The following is a 15,472-nucleotide window of genomic DNA, read 5'->3' as shown; positions in this document are numbered from 1 at the left end:
AGCACCATCATTTCAGCCATGCGGACGGAAGGCAGTTGGTCTCCAAGCTCCGGTAGGTGCAGAAGTTTTGCCGCACCACCATGCTTATTTAACCCGAAGGTTCGCAGTAATGCCTTCTTCATGGTTTCGTATTTGTCTTCCTGCAGGTGAAGTTATGATAAACCGCATCATGCGCTTGGTTGTGTCCGGCGATAGGGCGCTGACGAGGTAGAAGTACTTCGTGGAATCGTCCGACACCTTCTTTATGTGGAATTGAGCCTCGGCGTGGATAAACCAAGCTTGCGGTGCGTACGTCCAAAATAACGGAAGATGAACGCCTGCCGCGCCTGACTCCGGTGTGCCCTGCTCGGTCATCGTCAACGAGGCGTCGGGTTCCTGCTCAGTTGGTGATCGTCCAGATCACGTTCGGGGTCACCAATATGGCGAGTCCGAAACTTGCTAGTTGTAGACGAAGTTTATTGCAGCCGCAATACACGAATACAGAATCAAAACAACAAGTTACAGGACAACCAATATAAACTTACTGTCTTCCTTGAAGACTTCGCCGAACTGCTAAATCGGGCGCCAAACGCGCACCTGACATCGCTGTCCAATCAGCGATGTCGTTTGCTGGACCAATCCTCATGGTCGCGTTCCCACGTGACCTCGCTGGCCAATCCGAGGGTTCGACGACCTGGACCATTCTCTATGGTCGCTACAGGGGGATATTTCCTGCCTCAAGGACAAGATGAAAATATGCTTCTAAACATGGAGTCACCTTTAACAAAATACATACTCTACCACTCAATAATTTGATTCTATTGATTATGAGCTTTCATGTAGATTTTCTGACATTGATACCAAGCCCCTGGAGAAAACCCCTTTTTTCCCTTTTGAGATCAGTTTACCTGGGATTTTCACAGATCTTTGTGATAATTAGCAGATTATCAAATATCTTACAAAAATACAACCAGAGTAGGTTAAAAAAGGGAAAATTCTGAATATGTAGAAATTTCTACTAGGCAAACAATTGGAAAAGCAAATATTTACACCACCGTGTGGCTCCGCGAAGGCAGCCCCGCCAACAGTCTGAGGTTTTTCTCATCTTTTTTGATATTTTTAGTGTGTTTTAAAAGTATGTGTTAATGTTCTCTGGTTTGGTTCATGAGGAGAGTGAGGAGGGGGTCGGGGGAAACTTTTTTTCAATCTCTTACCTTGCCGGAGATGCGATTGTTTTCCGGATCGTATCTCCAGTCACTCTGTGGCCTAACATCATGGAGCTGAAGGCCTTGCTCGGGACTCACTTTGAGCCCCACCATGGGGTCGTGTACTTACCATCAGAATGTGTGATCCCTTGCCTGGGATCGACGCTCCAACTGCGGCCTGCCGACTTCAACATTGAGGAGCTCACAGTCTCGGGTAGAGACCGATGTCGGGAAGTACCAAAGATCGCAGAAGGTTCGAAGTCCCAACCCAAGGTCAGATCGCCCAGCGCGGGAGAGCTGAGATCCTCTCAATGCGGGAGCTTGATCGCCCCGATACGGAGGGCCTAACCTCCGGCTACGGGGATCAAAATCGTCCCGTCAATGGAAGGCTCGAGGCCCCCAACCGCAGGAGGACAAAGAAGGGAAGAGATTTAACTTTTTTTCACCTTCCATCACAGTGAGGAATGTGGAGGAGTCACTGTGGTGGATGTTCGTATTTTGTGTGTTCTGTTGCTTTTTATTGAAATGACTGTATGGTAAATGAAATTCCTCATATGTTGCAAAACATACTTGGCTAATAAAGTATGATTATGATGATTTATCTGAGAAAACTCTAAATGTCAAATCAAGTTCATTTTAACCCATCACACAAACTCACTTTCCTGCTGTTCTTGTCTGTTTACTTAATCGGAACTGCTGCACAAGACCACCAAGCAAGAGCAGCATAGCAAGGAAACTATCCCTCAGGCTATCCAGTTTATTAGGCAATAAAAATAACCAATCGAAGGAAAATTTACAGCAAAATATATATTAGGCTGAAACTTTTTGTAGTTTTGGAATTGGCAATATTTACCCTGTTTCAGTATGCACTCCAGCACGAGACTGAGTTTTTATTTTTTACATGTTTTCTCAAACGTTTACTTAAATAAATTGTTTATTGAAATGTGCTGGGTAATAGGTTATTCATGTTTAAAAGTTTGATTCTTTTTAATTCAGGGAGACAGGCAGCATCTCTGGAGAGAAGGAATAGGTGACGTTTCAGGTCGAGACCCCTCTTTAAGGATCGACATTCCTCCTACATCGAGGAAAATCCACCCGATCTACACCCCTCGTGATTTTGTCTCTGTAAGGTCACCCCTTCGCCTCCTATACTGCAAGGGGAAAAAGTGAAAGATTCTCCTTATAACTCAATTCCTCAAGTATTGGTAATATGTGAATCTTTTTTGAGGGTCTGGATCCGAATCGAACACCCATTGGCATTGCTTCTCTCGAGATGCTGCCTGTCCCGCTCAGTTACTCCAGCATTTTGTGTCTATCTTCGGTTTAAACCAGCATCTGCAGCTCTTTCCTACATATCAAGTTTGCTCAGTTTGTCCCCTTTCCGGGGAAGGTCAGTGGAGGTGTGGGAACCGTGCGGCCGCTTGTTCCACCACCTGCACCCACCAACGCAACGTCGCTCCGGGGAGCGGGGGGCGCGCGTCGCTACCGTTGGTCGCGTGACAGCGCGCGCGCGCCCGGCGACAGTCACGTGGTCCCGCGAACGGTCCAATGGGCGCGCGCCGCTCCGATTCAAATCGCCTCGTGGCGTTGGACGAGGCGACGGTTGCTCGGAGCCGCGCCGCGCTGTCGCCGCCGCCGCCGCTTCGCTTGTCCAGCCCTCAGCCTCCCGGCAAACATGTCCAGCAAACAGATCTATTACTCCGACAAGTATTACGACGATCAGTACGAGTACAGGTAAACAGTTGTGTCGCTTGAAGTGACGAGCAATAGTTTCGAAGTGCTTCTCTTGCAGCGAACGGGCCCGGGACGGCTTGTTTTGACTGAACGCTGACGTTCATGGATTTGCTTCTTTCCAATGATCGTGGGACGTGAGCAGAGTTATATTGCCGCCTCACGGTGGTTAACGCTGGGCTCCGCGGTGCTTGGCGAGTTGTTTACAGTCCCCGCGACCCGCTTGCTCGCCGCGCGTGACGTCAGGCGGGGGGGAGGAAGGGGCGGCTTCAACCGGCTGGAAGCGGAGCCGCCGCCATCTCACTGACCGCAGTCGGCGCCTTCACATCCCACCCCGGCGCTGCTACCCCCCCCCCCCCCCCCCCCCTGCCGTGCTCACAGTCGGCGCCATCCCGTCCCTGTTACTCCCTCCCCCCCCCAAAGCTGGGCTCGCAGTCCGCCGCCATCTCATCCCGAGGGCACCAAAACTTTGGAGTAAAGGAAAATGACTGCAGATGCTGGTACAAATCGAAGGTATCACAAAATGCTGGAGTAACTCAACAGGTCAGGCAGCATCTAGGACAGAGGGAATGGGTCAGTTACTCCAGCATTTTGTGAAAACTTTGGAGTAACTCAGCGGGACAGGCAGCATCTCTGGATAGAAGGAATGGGTGACGTTTCGGGTCGACACCTTCAGTCTGAAGAAGGGTCTCGACCCGAAACGTTACCCATTCTCTCCAGAGATGCTGCCTGACCCGCCGAGTTACTCCAACATTTTGTGATACCTTCCTCCAGAGATGTTGTCTGTCGCGTTTTCATATAATATGTAAACAGTCCCTTCGGTCCAAGATGTCCGTGCTGACCAGCATATTTTTGAGTTGGTTGTATTTCACTCACAATTCCTTTAAACCATTTGTATCCATCTATGTGTCAAAATGTCTTAAGTTATAATTTTACTGGCCACCTCCGTTCAGGTTGATCCATATATGCACCACTCTGGAAAATTATGCATCTTGGGTCCTTTTTAAATAAATGTCCTCTAGTTTTAGAGGGGATGGGTAGGCATTCCCCCTACACTTAGAAAAATCCACCTGATCTGTGATTTTATGTCTGTAAAGTCACCCCTCAGCATCCTAGAAAAAAATCAATTCTGCTTATAACTCAATTCATCCAGTCTTGGTAATATGTGAATGACACCCGATAAGCTGGGAAATCACAACCATGCATAATCCCAGGTGTGGTATCGGCAAAGACTTGCACAGTTATGTTATATCCCAACTCTAATGCCATGACCGATGAAGGCAACAATGGAAACACAAGATATACTGGAATCTTGAGCTAAAAAAAAAACTGTTGAAAGAGCTGGACAGGTCAGGCAGTATCTGTGGAAGGAAGTGGACTATCTAATCTGCCAATTCCCTCTGGATGCAGTCTGATTTGTTGAGTTCCTCCATCAGGTTGTTTTTTTTACTGTGCCTGTGTGTCTCTGTCCTACAGCACTCTCCAAGGACCTACAATGTACTATGCAAGTCCTGCCTTGGTTTAACTTGCCAAAATATAACATCTTGTACTTGCCTGAATTAAACTCCCACCTGGTGTCCCTTGGCCCAGTTCACCTAGATCCTGTTGTAATCTTAGATTACCATCTTCACTATCAACCATGAAGGCCGCAGATGCCAATAGAATTAAGCTCATCGGGGTTGGGGGTTAATAATAGCTTGAGTCCTGGATATTAATTTGGGATACGGGTACAGCAAGCAACTGGGTCAGCTAACAGAATGTTGACGGTTGTTTTGGTAGGGGAATTGAATACAAAAGTAGAGGTGTTAAGCTTCACTCACACAGGATATTAGTGAAACGTATGGAACATTGCGTGGAGTTTTCGCTTTCATATTAAAAACGGTGTTAATGCATCTGATATGGTTTTATAAAGGTTTACAAAACAAATACTTGGAATAGATAGGTTGTCTTTGAGGAAAAAATTGATATGCGCCCAATTAGAAGAATGCGAGGGGATACATCATATCCTGGCAGAGTGGATATACTTTAGTTGCAGAATTTTGAAGTAGAGGTCACTTATTTAAAAACAATGGGGTTCCCAATTATGATGGATGAGGTGCAAATCTTTTCCTCTGACAATAGACAATAGGTGCAGGAGTAGGCCATTCAGCCCTTCGAGCCATGCAATACGATCATGGCTGATCACTCTCAATCAGTACCCCGTTCCTGCCTTCTCCCCATACCCCCTCACTCCGCTATCCTTAAGAGCTCTATCCAGCTCTCTCTTGAAAGCATCCAACGAACTGGCCTCCACTGCCTTCTGAGGCAGAGAATTCCACACCTTCACCACTCTCTGACTGAAAAAGTTCTTCCTCGTCTCCGTTCTAAATGGCCTACCCCTTATTCTTAAACTGTGGCCCCTTGTTCTGGTCTCCCGCAACATTGGGAACATGTTTCCTGCCTCTAATGTGTCCAATCCCCTAATTATCTTATATGTTTCAATAAGATCCCCCCTCATCCTTCTAAATTCCAGTGTATACAAGCCTAATCGCTCCAGCCTTTCAACATACGACAGTCCCGCCATTCCGGGAATTAACCTAGTGAACCTACGCTGCACGCCCTCAATAGCAAGAATATCCTTCCTCAAATTTGGAGACCAAAACTGCACACAGTACTCCAGGTGCGGTCTCACCAGGGCCCGGTACAACTGTAGAAGGACCTCTTTGCTCCTATACTCAACTCCTCTTGTTATGAAGGCCAACATTCCATTGGCTTTCTTCACTGCATGCTTCCTTTCATTGACTGATGCACTAGGACACCCAGATCTCGTTGAACATCCCCTCTTCCTAACTTGACACAATTCAGATAATAATCTGCCTTTCTATTCTTACTTCCAAAGTGAATAACCTCACACTTATCTACATTAAACTGCATCTGCCATGTATCCGCCCACTCACACAACCTGTCCAAGTCACCCTGCAGCCTTATTGCATCTTCCTCACAATTCACACTACCCCCCAGCTTAGTATCATCTGCAAATTTGCTAATGGTACTTTTAATCCCTTCATCTAAGTCATTAATGTATATCGTAAATAGCTGTGAGTTAAGTCTCTCAGAATTTGAATATTTAAAAAATATTCATAGATATATTAATGAGCAAAGGGGGTAAAGGGCTGCTGTGGATGGGCTAGAGGTTGCAATCAAATTAACCAAGATCTCAATGTGGAGCTGTCTCGAGCAACAACCAAAAAAGTAAACTACTGGAAGAATTCAGCTGGTCAGGCTGCAAGGGATGGTTATTGTTTCAGATTGAGACCTTGCATTGGGAACCAAGTTGTTTACTCTTCCACCTAATTTACGGTGTCCATCTATCATTGGTATACAACATGTGTAGGAAGGCACTGCAGATACTGGTATACACCGATGATAGACACAAAATGCCAGAGTAACTCAATGGGAAACTGCTGAAACAGAATTGATCGCATCTTAGTGGTTGGGCATTGATTGGTAACTTGCAACCAACTGATAGGAGCATTATTTTTAAGGCATGGATGCCCCCTCGCCTGCAAATCTATGTGTTGACATCATTACAGTACATTTTGATATATATATATATTACACATTTAAAGATCTAAATCTAATGAATTTTAATTTCAAAATATGAAACTTCTTTTAGTTATGTAAAGTGCAATTCTCATTTTTGTGATAGAAGGTGCCACTGTTTTTTAGTGGAATATTGGTCAGAGCTGTGATGTAAGGCCACTCTTTCGGATTGTTCTGTCTCATGCTTGAATCTTTTTGAGGAAGTTATTGCTGAAATTGGTATTAGGACTATTTATTATAAGCAGCATGTTATTTGCTGTCAAATGATATGCATTTAAACTTTGTTGGATAATATATAATTCATCTTGCATATTTTGTCTATTTTCATTTACTTGAATGTTTAACTAACTAAAATGTTTAACTACCTTGCGAAGGTAAGCTAGCCAAGAATATAAAGGAAGATAGTAAAAACTTCCTTAGGTATGTGAAGAGGAAAAAAATAGTTAAGACAAATGTGGGCCCCTTGAAGACAGAAGCAGGTGAATTTATTATGGGGAACAAGGAAATGGCAGACGAGTTGAATAGGTACTTTGTTTGTGTCTTCCTTAGTGAAGACAGATCCAATCTCCCAGATGTACTAGTGGACAGAAGTCCTAGGGTGAAGGAGGAACTGAAGGAAATTTTCATTAGGCAGGAAATGGTGTTGGATAGACCGATGGGACTGAAGGCTGATAAAACGAGATCTGGGTGTCCTAGTGCATCAGTCACTGAAAGGAAGCATGCAGGTACAGAAGGCAGTGAAGAAAGCCAATGGAATGTTGGCCTTCATAACAAGAGGAGTTGAATATAGGAGCAAAGAGGTCCTTCTGCAGTTGTACAGGGCCCTAGTGAGACCGCACCTGGAGTACTGTGTGCAGTTTTGGTCTCCAAATTTGAGGAAGGATATTCTTGCTATTGAGGGCGTGCAGCGTAGGTTCACTAGGCTTGTATACACTGGAGCGACTAGGCTTGTATACACTGGAATTTAGAAGGATACATTAGAATTTAGAAGGATGAGAGGAGATCTTATCGAAACGTATAAGATTATTAAGGGGTTGGACACGTTAGAGGCAGGAAACATGTTCCCAATGTTGGGGGAGTCCAGAACAAGGGGCCACAGTTTAAGAATAAGGGGTAGGCCATTTAGAACTGAGATAAGGAAAAACTTTTTTAGTCAGAGAGTTGTGAATCTGTGGAATTCTCTGCCTCAGAAGGCAGTGGAGGCCAATTCTCTGAATGCATTCAAGAGAGAGCTGGATAGAGCTCTTAAGGATAGCGGAGTCAGGGGGTATGGGGAGAAGGCAGGAACTGGGTACTGATTGAGAATGATCAGCCATGATCACATTGAATGGCGGTGCTGGCTCGAAGGCCCGAATGGCCTCCTGCACCTATTGTCTAAATCCCTAGGGCCTGGTGGTCTGCATTCCAGGGTACTTAAGAAAGTGGCTCTAGAAATTGTGGACGCATTGGTGATCATTTTCCAATGCTCTATAGATTCAGGATCAGTTCCTGTGGATTGGAGGGTAACTAATGTTATCCCACTTTTTAAGAAAGGAGGGAGAGAGAAAATGAGAAATTATAGACCAGTTAGCCTGACATCAGTGGTGGGAAAGATGCTGGAGTCAATTATAAAAGAAGAAATTGCGGACCATTTGGATAGCAGCAACAGGATCCTTCTGAGTCAGGATGGATTTTGCGAAGGGGAAATCATGCTTGACTAATCTTCTGGAATTTTTTGAGGATGTAACTAGGAAAATGGACAAGGCCAGTGGATGTAGTGTACCTGGACTTTCAGAAAGCCTTTGATAAGGTCCCACATAGGAGATTAGTGGGCAAAATTAGAGCACATGGTATAGAAAATTGGTTGGCAGACAGGAAACAAAGAATAGGGATTAACGGGTCTCTTTCATAATGGCAGGCAGTGACTATTGGGGTACCGCAAGGCTTGGTGCTGGGACTGCAGCTATTTACAATATACATTAATGACGTGGATGAAAGGATTAAAAGTAACATTAGCAAATTTGCAGATGACGCAAAGCTGGGTGGCAGTGTGAACTGTGAGGAGGATGCTATGAGGATGCAGGGTGACTTGGACAGGTTGTGTGAGATGGCAGATACAGTTTAATGTGGATAAATGTGAGGTTATCCACTTTGGTGGTAAGAACAGGAAGGCAGATTATTATCTGAATGGTGTCAAGTTAGGAAAAGGGGAAGTACAAAGAGATCTGGGTGTCCTTGTTCATCAGTCACTGAAAGTAAGCATGCAGGTACAGCAGGCAGTGAAGAAAGCTAATGGCATGTTGGCCTTCATGACAAGAGGAGTTGAGTATAGGAGCAAAGAGATCCCTCTGCAGTTGTACAGGGCCCTAGTGAGACCACACCTGGAGTACTGTATGCAGTTTTGGTCTCCAAATTTGAGGAAGGACATCCTTGCTATTGTGGGAGTGCAGCGTAGGTTCACTAGGTTAATTCCTGGAATGGCGGGACTGTCGTATGCTGAAAGATTGGAGCGACTGGGCTTGTATACACTGGAATTTAGAAGGATGAGAGGGAATCTTATTGAAACATATAGGATTATTAAGGGATTGGACACGCTAAAGGCAGGAAACATGTTCCCAATGTTGGGGGAGTCCAGAACCAGGGGCCACAGTTTAAGAATAAGGGGTAGGCTATTTAGAATGGAGATGAGGAAGAACTTTTTCACTCAGAGAGTTGTAAATCTGTGGAATTCTCTGCCTCAGAAGGCAGTGGAGGCCAATTCTCTGGATGCTTTCAAGAGAGAGTTAGATAGAGCTCTTAATGATAGCGGAGTCAGGGGGTATGGGGAGAGGGCAGGAACGGGGTACTGATTGTGGATGATCAGCCATGATCACATTAAATGGCGGTGCTGGCTCGAAGGACTGAATGGCTACTCCTGCACCTATTGTCTATTTCTAAAACTTGCTTGTTTTTTTATTCATTCACAGGCATGTTATGTTGCCCAAAGAACTTGCAAAGCAAGTACCAAAGACTCATCTTATGTCTGAGGATGAATGGCGGAAGCTAGGTGTCCAGCAATCTCTAGGCTGGGTCCATTACATGATGCATGAACCAGGTATTATTGCCCATTTAAAAAAACCTCATGTGGACTTCTTAAAGAAAAAGACATATATGCAAATATCAGCTATTGAAGTAATTTGGTTATTTCCTCGTCTACCACCTTTATTACTTTTCTCTAGAGTGCTTACCAGCTGGTCTCACTGGCTCGGTGAGTAACAGTAGGAGGGGGGGGGTGAAGGCACCCAAAAATGTCATATTCTCATCTGGCAGAAGATGCCTGCAACAACTGGCAAATCCATCCCCATCCAGCCTGTCAGTCTCTCAAATACTCATTTGTGTGCATTGTGTGTCCATAAATTGGGTATTCAATATCCAAGTTAGACCTGTCATGGCCCTTGTGATTTATGTTTATGTTCCTGAGTTTCCTGATGTTCTTCAATAGTTATATTCTCTATATATATATAACAAAAAGACAGGCTTTGTTAGGTCTTGAGGATACTGCAGAAGTTACAGATGCCTTGTGGTTAATTAAAAACCATATGGGGAAACTATTAAAAGTAAATATTCATGTTTGCTTAATATACAGTTTTGCATTTAAGAACTACACCATCCCTGCAATACACCGACTTATCAGCAGGGGTCAGAAATGTGGATAGGTTTACATATAGTTGAAAAATACATGGTAGTTATAATCTATAGATGGGCTGACCATTGTATGTTATTGTAGCCTGGGTGTCACTGACAAAGGTGAATAGGGTGTAGTGGGGGAATATTGTGTGGAGGAAGACTAAATGATTTGAAAAGAACGATTGACATTTTTGACTGGTCAGCAAATGTTTCCAACGGTCTTCAAGATTACTCCATGTCAAACTAAATACAAGTTGGTCAATCATGGTACCCTAAGATGCATCGTATTTTTCTACTGTAATTTAATAACATTATTCCTGAGTGAATAATAAGCTATAAATGTTGGATTTGAATGAAACAAAAATGAATCATTGGGATATAAAACACACAATTATATTGGGTACAGAATGTTCTGTACAGAAAGTAACAATTTCTCCCTTAAATCCCTAATCTCGTATAGAGATGATCCTTTAATGTTATGTCCTACACTAAACGACTATGGAAATGGGTGCAAATTATCACTACTTTTTTTTAATTTCTAGAGCCTCACATTCTACTGTTCAGAAGACCTCTTTCAAAGGACCAGGAAAAATAAATCTTCATTTCTGGAAATTTCTGGGACTTTTTGTAAATATTGTAGTATTCAGTGAATACATTAAAATTGTACAAATTCATTCAAATCTGTGTAAGGGCTGTATTCTAAACAGCAATAGAGCTCATTGTGGTACAGTGGGTTTAGACCGCTGTGAGATGTATTTAAAAAAAGTGCTGGGAGTCAAAATGATGTTGGTTCCACTCTAAGAAATTATAGTGCCTTCTGTTTACTTTTTTCCTGTAAACTTCTCTTTGTCTAAGTTTTCTTTGAATGGATACAGTTGTGAATAAAAAGAGAAATCCAGTATGCATTTGGTTTAAGTTGCATTTATTTGAGGGGAAAATGGAGTATCTAGAACAAATGCAGAGTAAGATTTTGAATATGATAGTCCAAATAACAGGCTGGTTTGCAAGGATCTTTTGAAGTACCTTTTTGTGTTGGAAATGTTGTTGTAGTCTCCATGGACCCAGATGTTATTTGCTCAATAAGTAATACCATCTGTAATTTGTTGATTACAGGGTTTGAACAATGCTCCAAATGCTCATGTTCCCAGATCAAGGGTGATTTGGTGTCCCTTGGCACAGATATAGTGTCCAACAATAAATATGCCTTCCATTTTGTCCAACCTATAAGAACCTATGTGGTTAGCTACTTGTTATTGAGACATTTGCAGAAAAGATCACTATCAAATGTTGTGAGGGGATGGTGTGGGTGTTGGGGGATGGAGTGTGTGGGTGTTGGGGATGGAGTGGATGGGTGTTGGGGGATGGAGTGGGTGGGTGTTGTGAGGGGATGGGTGGGTGTTGGGGGATGGAGTGGGTGGGGGTGGAGTGGGTGGGTGTTGGGGGGAGGGGGGGATGGAGTGGGTGGGTGTTGCGGGGAGGGGGGATGGAGTGGGTGGGTGTTGGGGGAGGGGGGATGGAGTGGGTGGGTGTTGGGGGAGGGGGGATGGAGTGGGTGGGTGTTGGGGGGAGGGGGATGGAGTGGGTGGGTGTAGGGGGATGGAGTGGGTGGGGGATGGAGTGGGTGGGTGTTGGGGGTAGGTGGGTGTGGGGGGTGTTGGATGGAGTGGGTGGGTGATGTGAGGGAATGGGTGGGTGTTGTGAGGGGATGGTGTGGGTGTTGGGGGATGGAGTGGGTGGGTGTTGGGGGAAGGAGTGGGTGGGTGTGAGGGGATGGGTGGGTGTTGGGGGATGGAGTGTGGGTGTTGGGATGGGGTGGAGTGGGTGGGTGTTGGGGGGATGGAGTGGGTGTTGGGGGGATGGAGTGTGGGTGTTGGGGGAGTGGGGGGGAGGGGGGATGGAATGGGTGGGGGAGGGGGGATGGAGTGGGTGGGGGAGAGAGAGGGGGAGTGGGTGGGGGGGGTCGGGATGGAGTGGGTGGGTGTTGGGGGGAATGGAGTAGATGGGTGCTGGAATGGGTGGGGGAGGGGGGATGGAGTGGGTGGGGGAGGGAAGGGGGGATGGAGTGGGTGGGGGAGGGAAGGGGGGATGGAGTGGGTGGGGGAGGGAAGGGGGGATGGAGTGGGTGGGGGAGGGAAGGGGGGATGGAGTGGGTGGGGGAGGGAAGGGGGGATGGAGTGGGTGGGGGAGGGAAGGGGGGATGGAGTGGGTGGGGGGGGGATGGAGTGGGTGGGGGAGGGAAGGGGGGGTGGAGTAAGTGGGGGGATGGAGTAAGTGGGTGTTGGGAGGAGGGAAGGGGGATGGAGTGGGTGGGTGTTGGAGGGGATGGAGTAGGTGGGTGGGTGTTGGAGGGGATGGAGTAAGTGGGTGTTGGGGGGGATGGAGTGGGTGGGTGTTGGGATGGAGTGGGTGGGGGAGGGGGGGTGTTGGGGGAGTGGGGGGATGGGGTGGGTGTTGGAGGGGATGGAGTAGGTGGGTGGGTGTTGGAGGGGATGGGGTGGGGGGAGGGGGGGATGGAGTGGGTGGGGGGTGGAGTGGGAGGGGGGGGATGGAGTGGGTGGGGGGTGGAGTGGGAGTGGGGGGGGTGGAGTGGGAGTGGGGGGGGTGGAGTGGGAGTGGGGGGGTGGAGTGGGAGTGGGGGGATGGAGTGGGAGAGGGAGGGATGGAGTGGGAGAGGGAGGGATGGAGTGGGAGAGGGAGGGATGGAGTGGGTGGAGGAGGGAGGGAGGGGGGGGATGGAGTGGATGGGGAGGGAGGGGGGAAGGAGTGGATGGGGAGGGAGGGGGGAAGGAGTGGGAGGGGGGATTGAGTGGGAGGGGATGGATGGAGTGGGTGGGGGAGGGGGGATGGAGTGGGTGGGGGAGGGGGGATGGATTGGGTGGGGAGGGGGGATGGATTGGGTGGGGGAGATGGAGTTGGAGGGGGGTGGAGTGGGTGGGGGCGATGGAGTGGATGAGGAAGGAGGGAGGGGTGATGGAGTGGGTGAAGGGGGGAGGGGCGATGGAGTGGGTGAGGGAGGGAGATGGGATGGAGTGGGTGAGGGGGAGGGTTGGAGTGGGGGGGGAGGGGGATGGAGTGGGTGAGTGGGGGGAAGGGAGGGGAGGTGGGCATGGAGTGGGTGAGTGGGGGGGAGGGGGGATGGAGTGGGTGAATGGGGAGGAGGGGGGGATGGAGTGGGGGGAGTGCCGGAGAGCCCCTGACGAGGGGGGGTAAGAGGGGATGGTGGGTAAGGGAGAGAGAGGGTCAAAAGGGGGATGGAGTGGGGGGGGGGGAGGAGGCGGGGAGGAGGGTGCGACACTAATGCAGAAGAGCTTTGGGCCCAACGGATGTCCGGATCAGCGCGTGCACAGTTGGGGGAGGGTTGCCATTTTGTGTTCAGCTCCGGCGCGTGCGCAGTTGGGGGAGGGCTGCTATTTTGTGTTCAGCTCTGACCACAAGCTCAACACCCAATTGGTCTGGGTCCGACGTGGGGGGAGCATTACCCTCTAGGGTAATAATAAAAATAACGATACAATATAATACTTAAAATATAATAATTTAAGAATATTGTATGTCTATTAATATATATCAATCTCTTGCAGGGGAGGGGGATGTGGGGAGTCTTGACTGATTCTGGGGGATGAGAAGGGTGCTAGACCATTGCAGGATATGTGGAGACAATTAGGGTTGTGGTTCAAATGCGACGGTTATTTAAGTAGATTGGGGTTGTGGTTCAATGCAAGGGTTATTTAAGTATAAACTGGGATCTTGCTGTGCATTGCAGGGGAGGGGGTGACTGATTCTGGGGGACGGGGGGTGCTAGACCACTGCAGGAGGCGTTTGGGGTGGATTGGGGTTGTGGTTCAAATGCAAGGGTTATTTGAGTATAATCTGTGTGGGATCTTTAGTATAAACTGGGATCTTTCTGGATGTGGAGGATCTGACTGATTATGTGGGAGGGGGTTCTGGAAATAATTACATTTGTGATATCTATATATATATATATATCTGAGATTTGGTGATTGAACTACAGCCAAAACGGTACAAGATAGCACAAATTTTACACCACCTTTATCACCATTGTCCTGGGGACCCTTTAAAACAAGTTTCATTCAAATTGGTGTTATATTTTTAAAGTAAGAGACATTTTAAAGTTAAAAAATTACCTATCAAACCGATGTCTTACCATGTTCAGCGCGTGACATCACAATGGGACCCGCACGATAAGGAAGGGGGGTGGGGCAGGGAGTCGCGGCCAATGGGGGGGGGGACTAATTTTAACAAATGTGCCCCCCCCCCCCCCCCGGAGGACCAGCGGGTGGACTGATGCACATCCTGGCATGCCTCGCGCCTGACCTTCCTCCCGTGGTGCAGCGCGGCGCCAGAGGCCTACACCGCCACAGATCAGCACTGCACGCATGGGACACAGGTAAGTGGATTTTGCCACCAACGGGTCCACGGATCGGTAGGGTTGTTGTGCGCGCAGTTGTTGCTCTGCGCCTCCACCGTTGCGGCCCGTTTATGTTGAGAGGGGATGAGGTGGGGGAGGGGGGTTGGGGTGGGGAGGGGGGTTGGAGTGGGATTGGGGAGGGGAGATGGGGGGAGAGGAGGGTGGGAGGGGGGATGGAGGGGAGTGGGGGAGGGGAGGGTGCTACACCAATGCAGGAGAAGCTTTGGGTCCACGGCTCCCTCCGGCTGCAGTGCTAGTGGACGAGGCTGAGGTGAGTGGCACCCTCTTCCCTTCTCTGTCCCCCCTCTCCCGCCTACGGCCCCGGGAGACACTCCCCACCCGGCAATGGGCTTCGTCAGTTGGAGAGGGTTCCAGCGCCCGCAGGATCGTCAGTTGGGGGAGGATTGCCCAAGGAGAGGCCCGCAGGAGAGATTTGGGCCCAACAGGTCCACTTGGTCTGGTATATATTATATTACTAAAAATCTCATTGTGATGGCCACACGGGGCCGGGGTGAGTGGCTCCCTCTCCCCTTTGCTCTCCCACCTTGCCCGCCCCGGAGGAGACTCCCCGGCCGCCACAGCCTCGGATATATCCTGGGATCATGCTGTGCACTTTTGGAGTGGGGGAGGGTGTTAGACCAATGCAGGAGAGGTTTGGGTCCACGGGTCGTCTAGTTGTATCTTAATGGGTAGGGAGCTCTAAACTACACACTACCCCAAGTACACCATGTATGGTTTTACAAATTTGCTTCTGTCTTCAAAATATCTTGCAATGTAGATCGTCGTACTGTGGCGGTGCCCGGGTATTAGGCCACTCCCTGGGTCATCCCCCTCGGCACGGGTTGGACAGGGCTGGGGAGGGGACTAGTGCTACGGGGTTTGCCTGAAGGGGCTAGAGAGAAAT

The 15,472-nt window shown here is 48.1% G+C and overlaps 1 protein-coding gene across 1 annotated transcript; it reads left to right on the top strand.

The window, feature by feature from the left end:
* The first annotated feature begins 2,761 nt into the window (after positions 1 to 2,761).
* Positions 2,762 to 11,026, top strand: LOC144592401 (cyclin-dependent kinases regulatory subunit 2). The gene is made up of 3 exons (XM_078396971.1): positions 2,762 to 2,918; positions 9,443 to 9,570; positions 10,685 to 11,026. The coding sequence occupies exons 1-3, from the start codon at positions 2,860 to 2,862 to the stop codon at positions 10,735 to 10,737; spliced, it is 240 nt and encodes a 79-aa protein (XP_078253097.1). The 5' UTR covers positions 2,762 to 2,859; the 3' UTR covers positions 10,738 to 11,026.
* The last annotated feature ends 4,446 nt before the right edge of the window (positions 11,027 to 15,472 follow it).

The sequence above is a fragment of the Rhinoraja longicauda genome, chromosome 3, assembly GCF_053455715.1.
Source record: "Rhinoraja longicauda isolate Sanriku21f chromosome 3, sRhiLon1.1, whole genome shotgun sequence".
In the NCBI taxonomy this organism is placed as follows: domain Eukaryota; kingdom Metazoa; phylum Chordata; class Chondrichthyes; order Rajiformes; family Arhynchobatidae; genus Rhinoraja; species Rhinoraja longicauda.
This window is presented reverse-complemented; position numbering and strand designations above follow the sequence as displayed.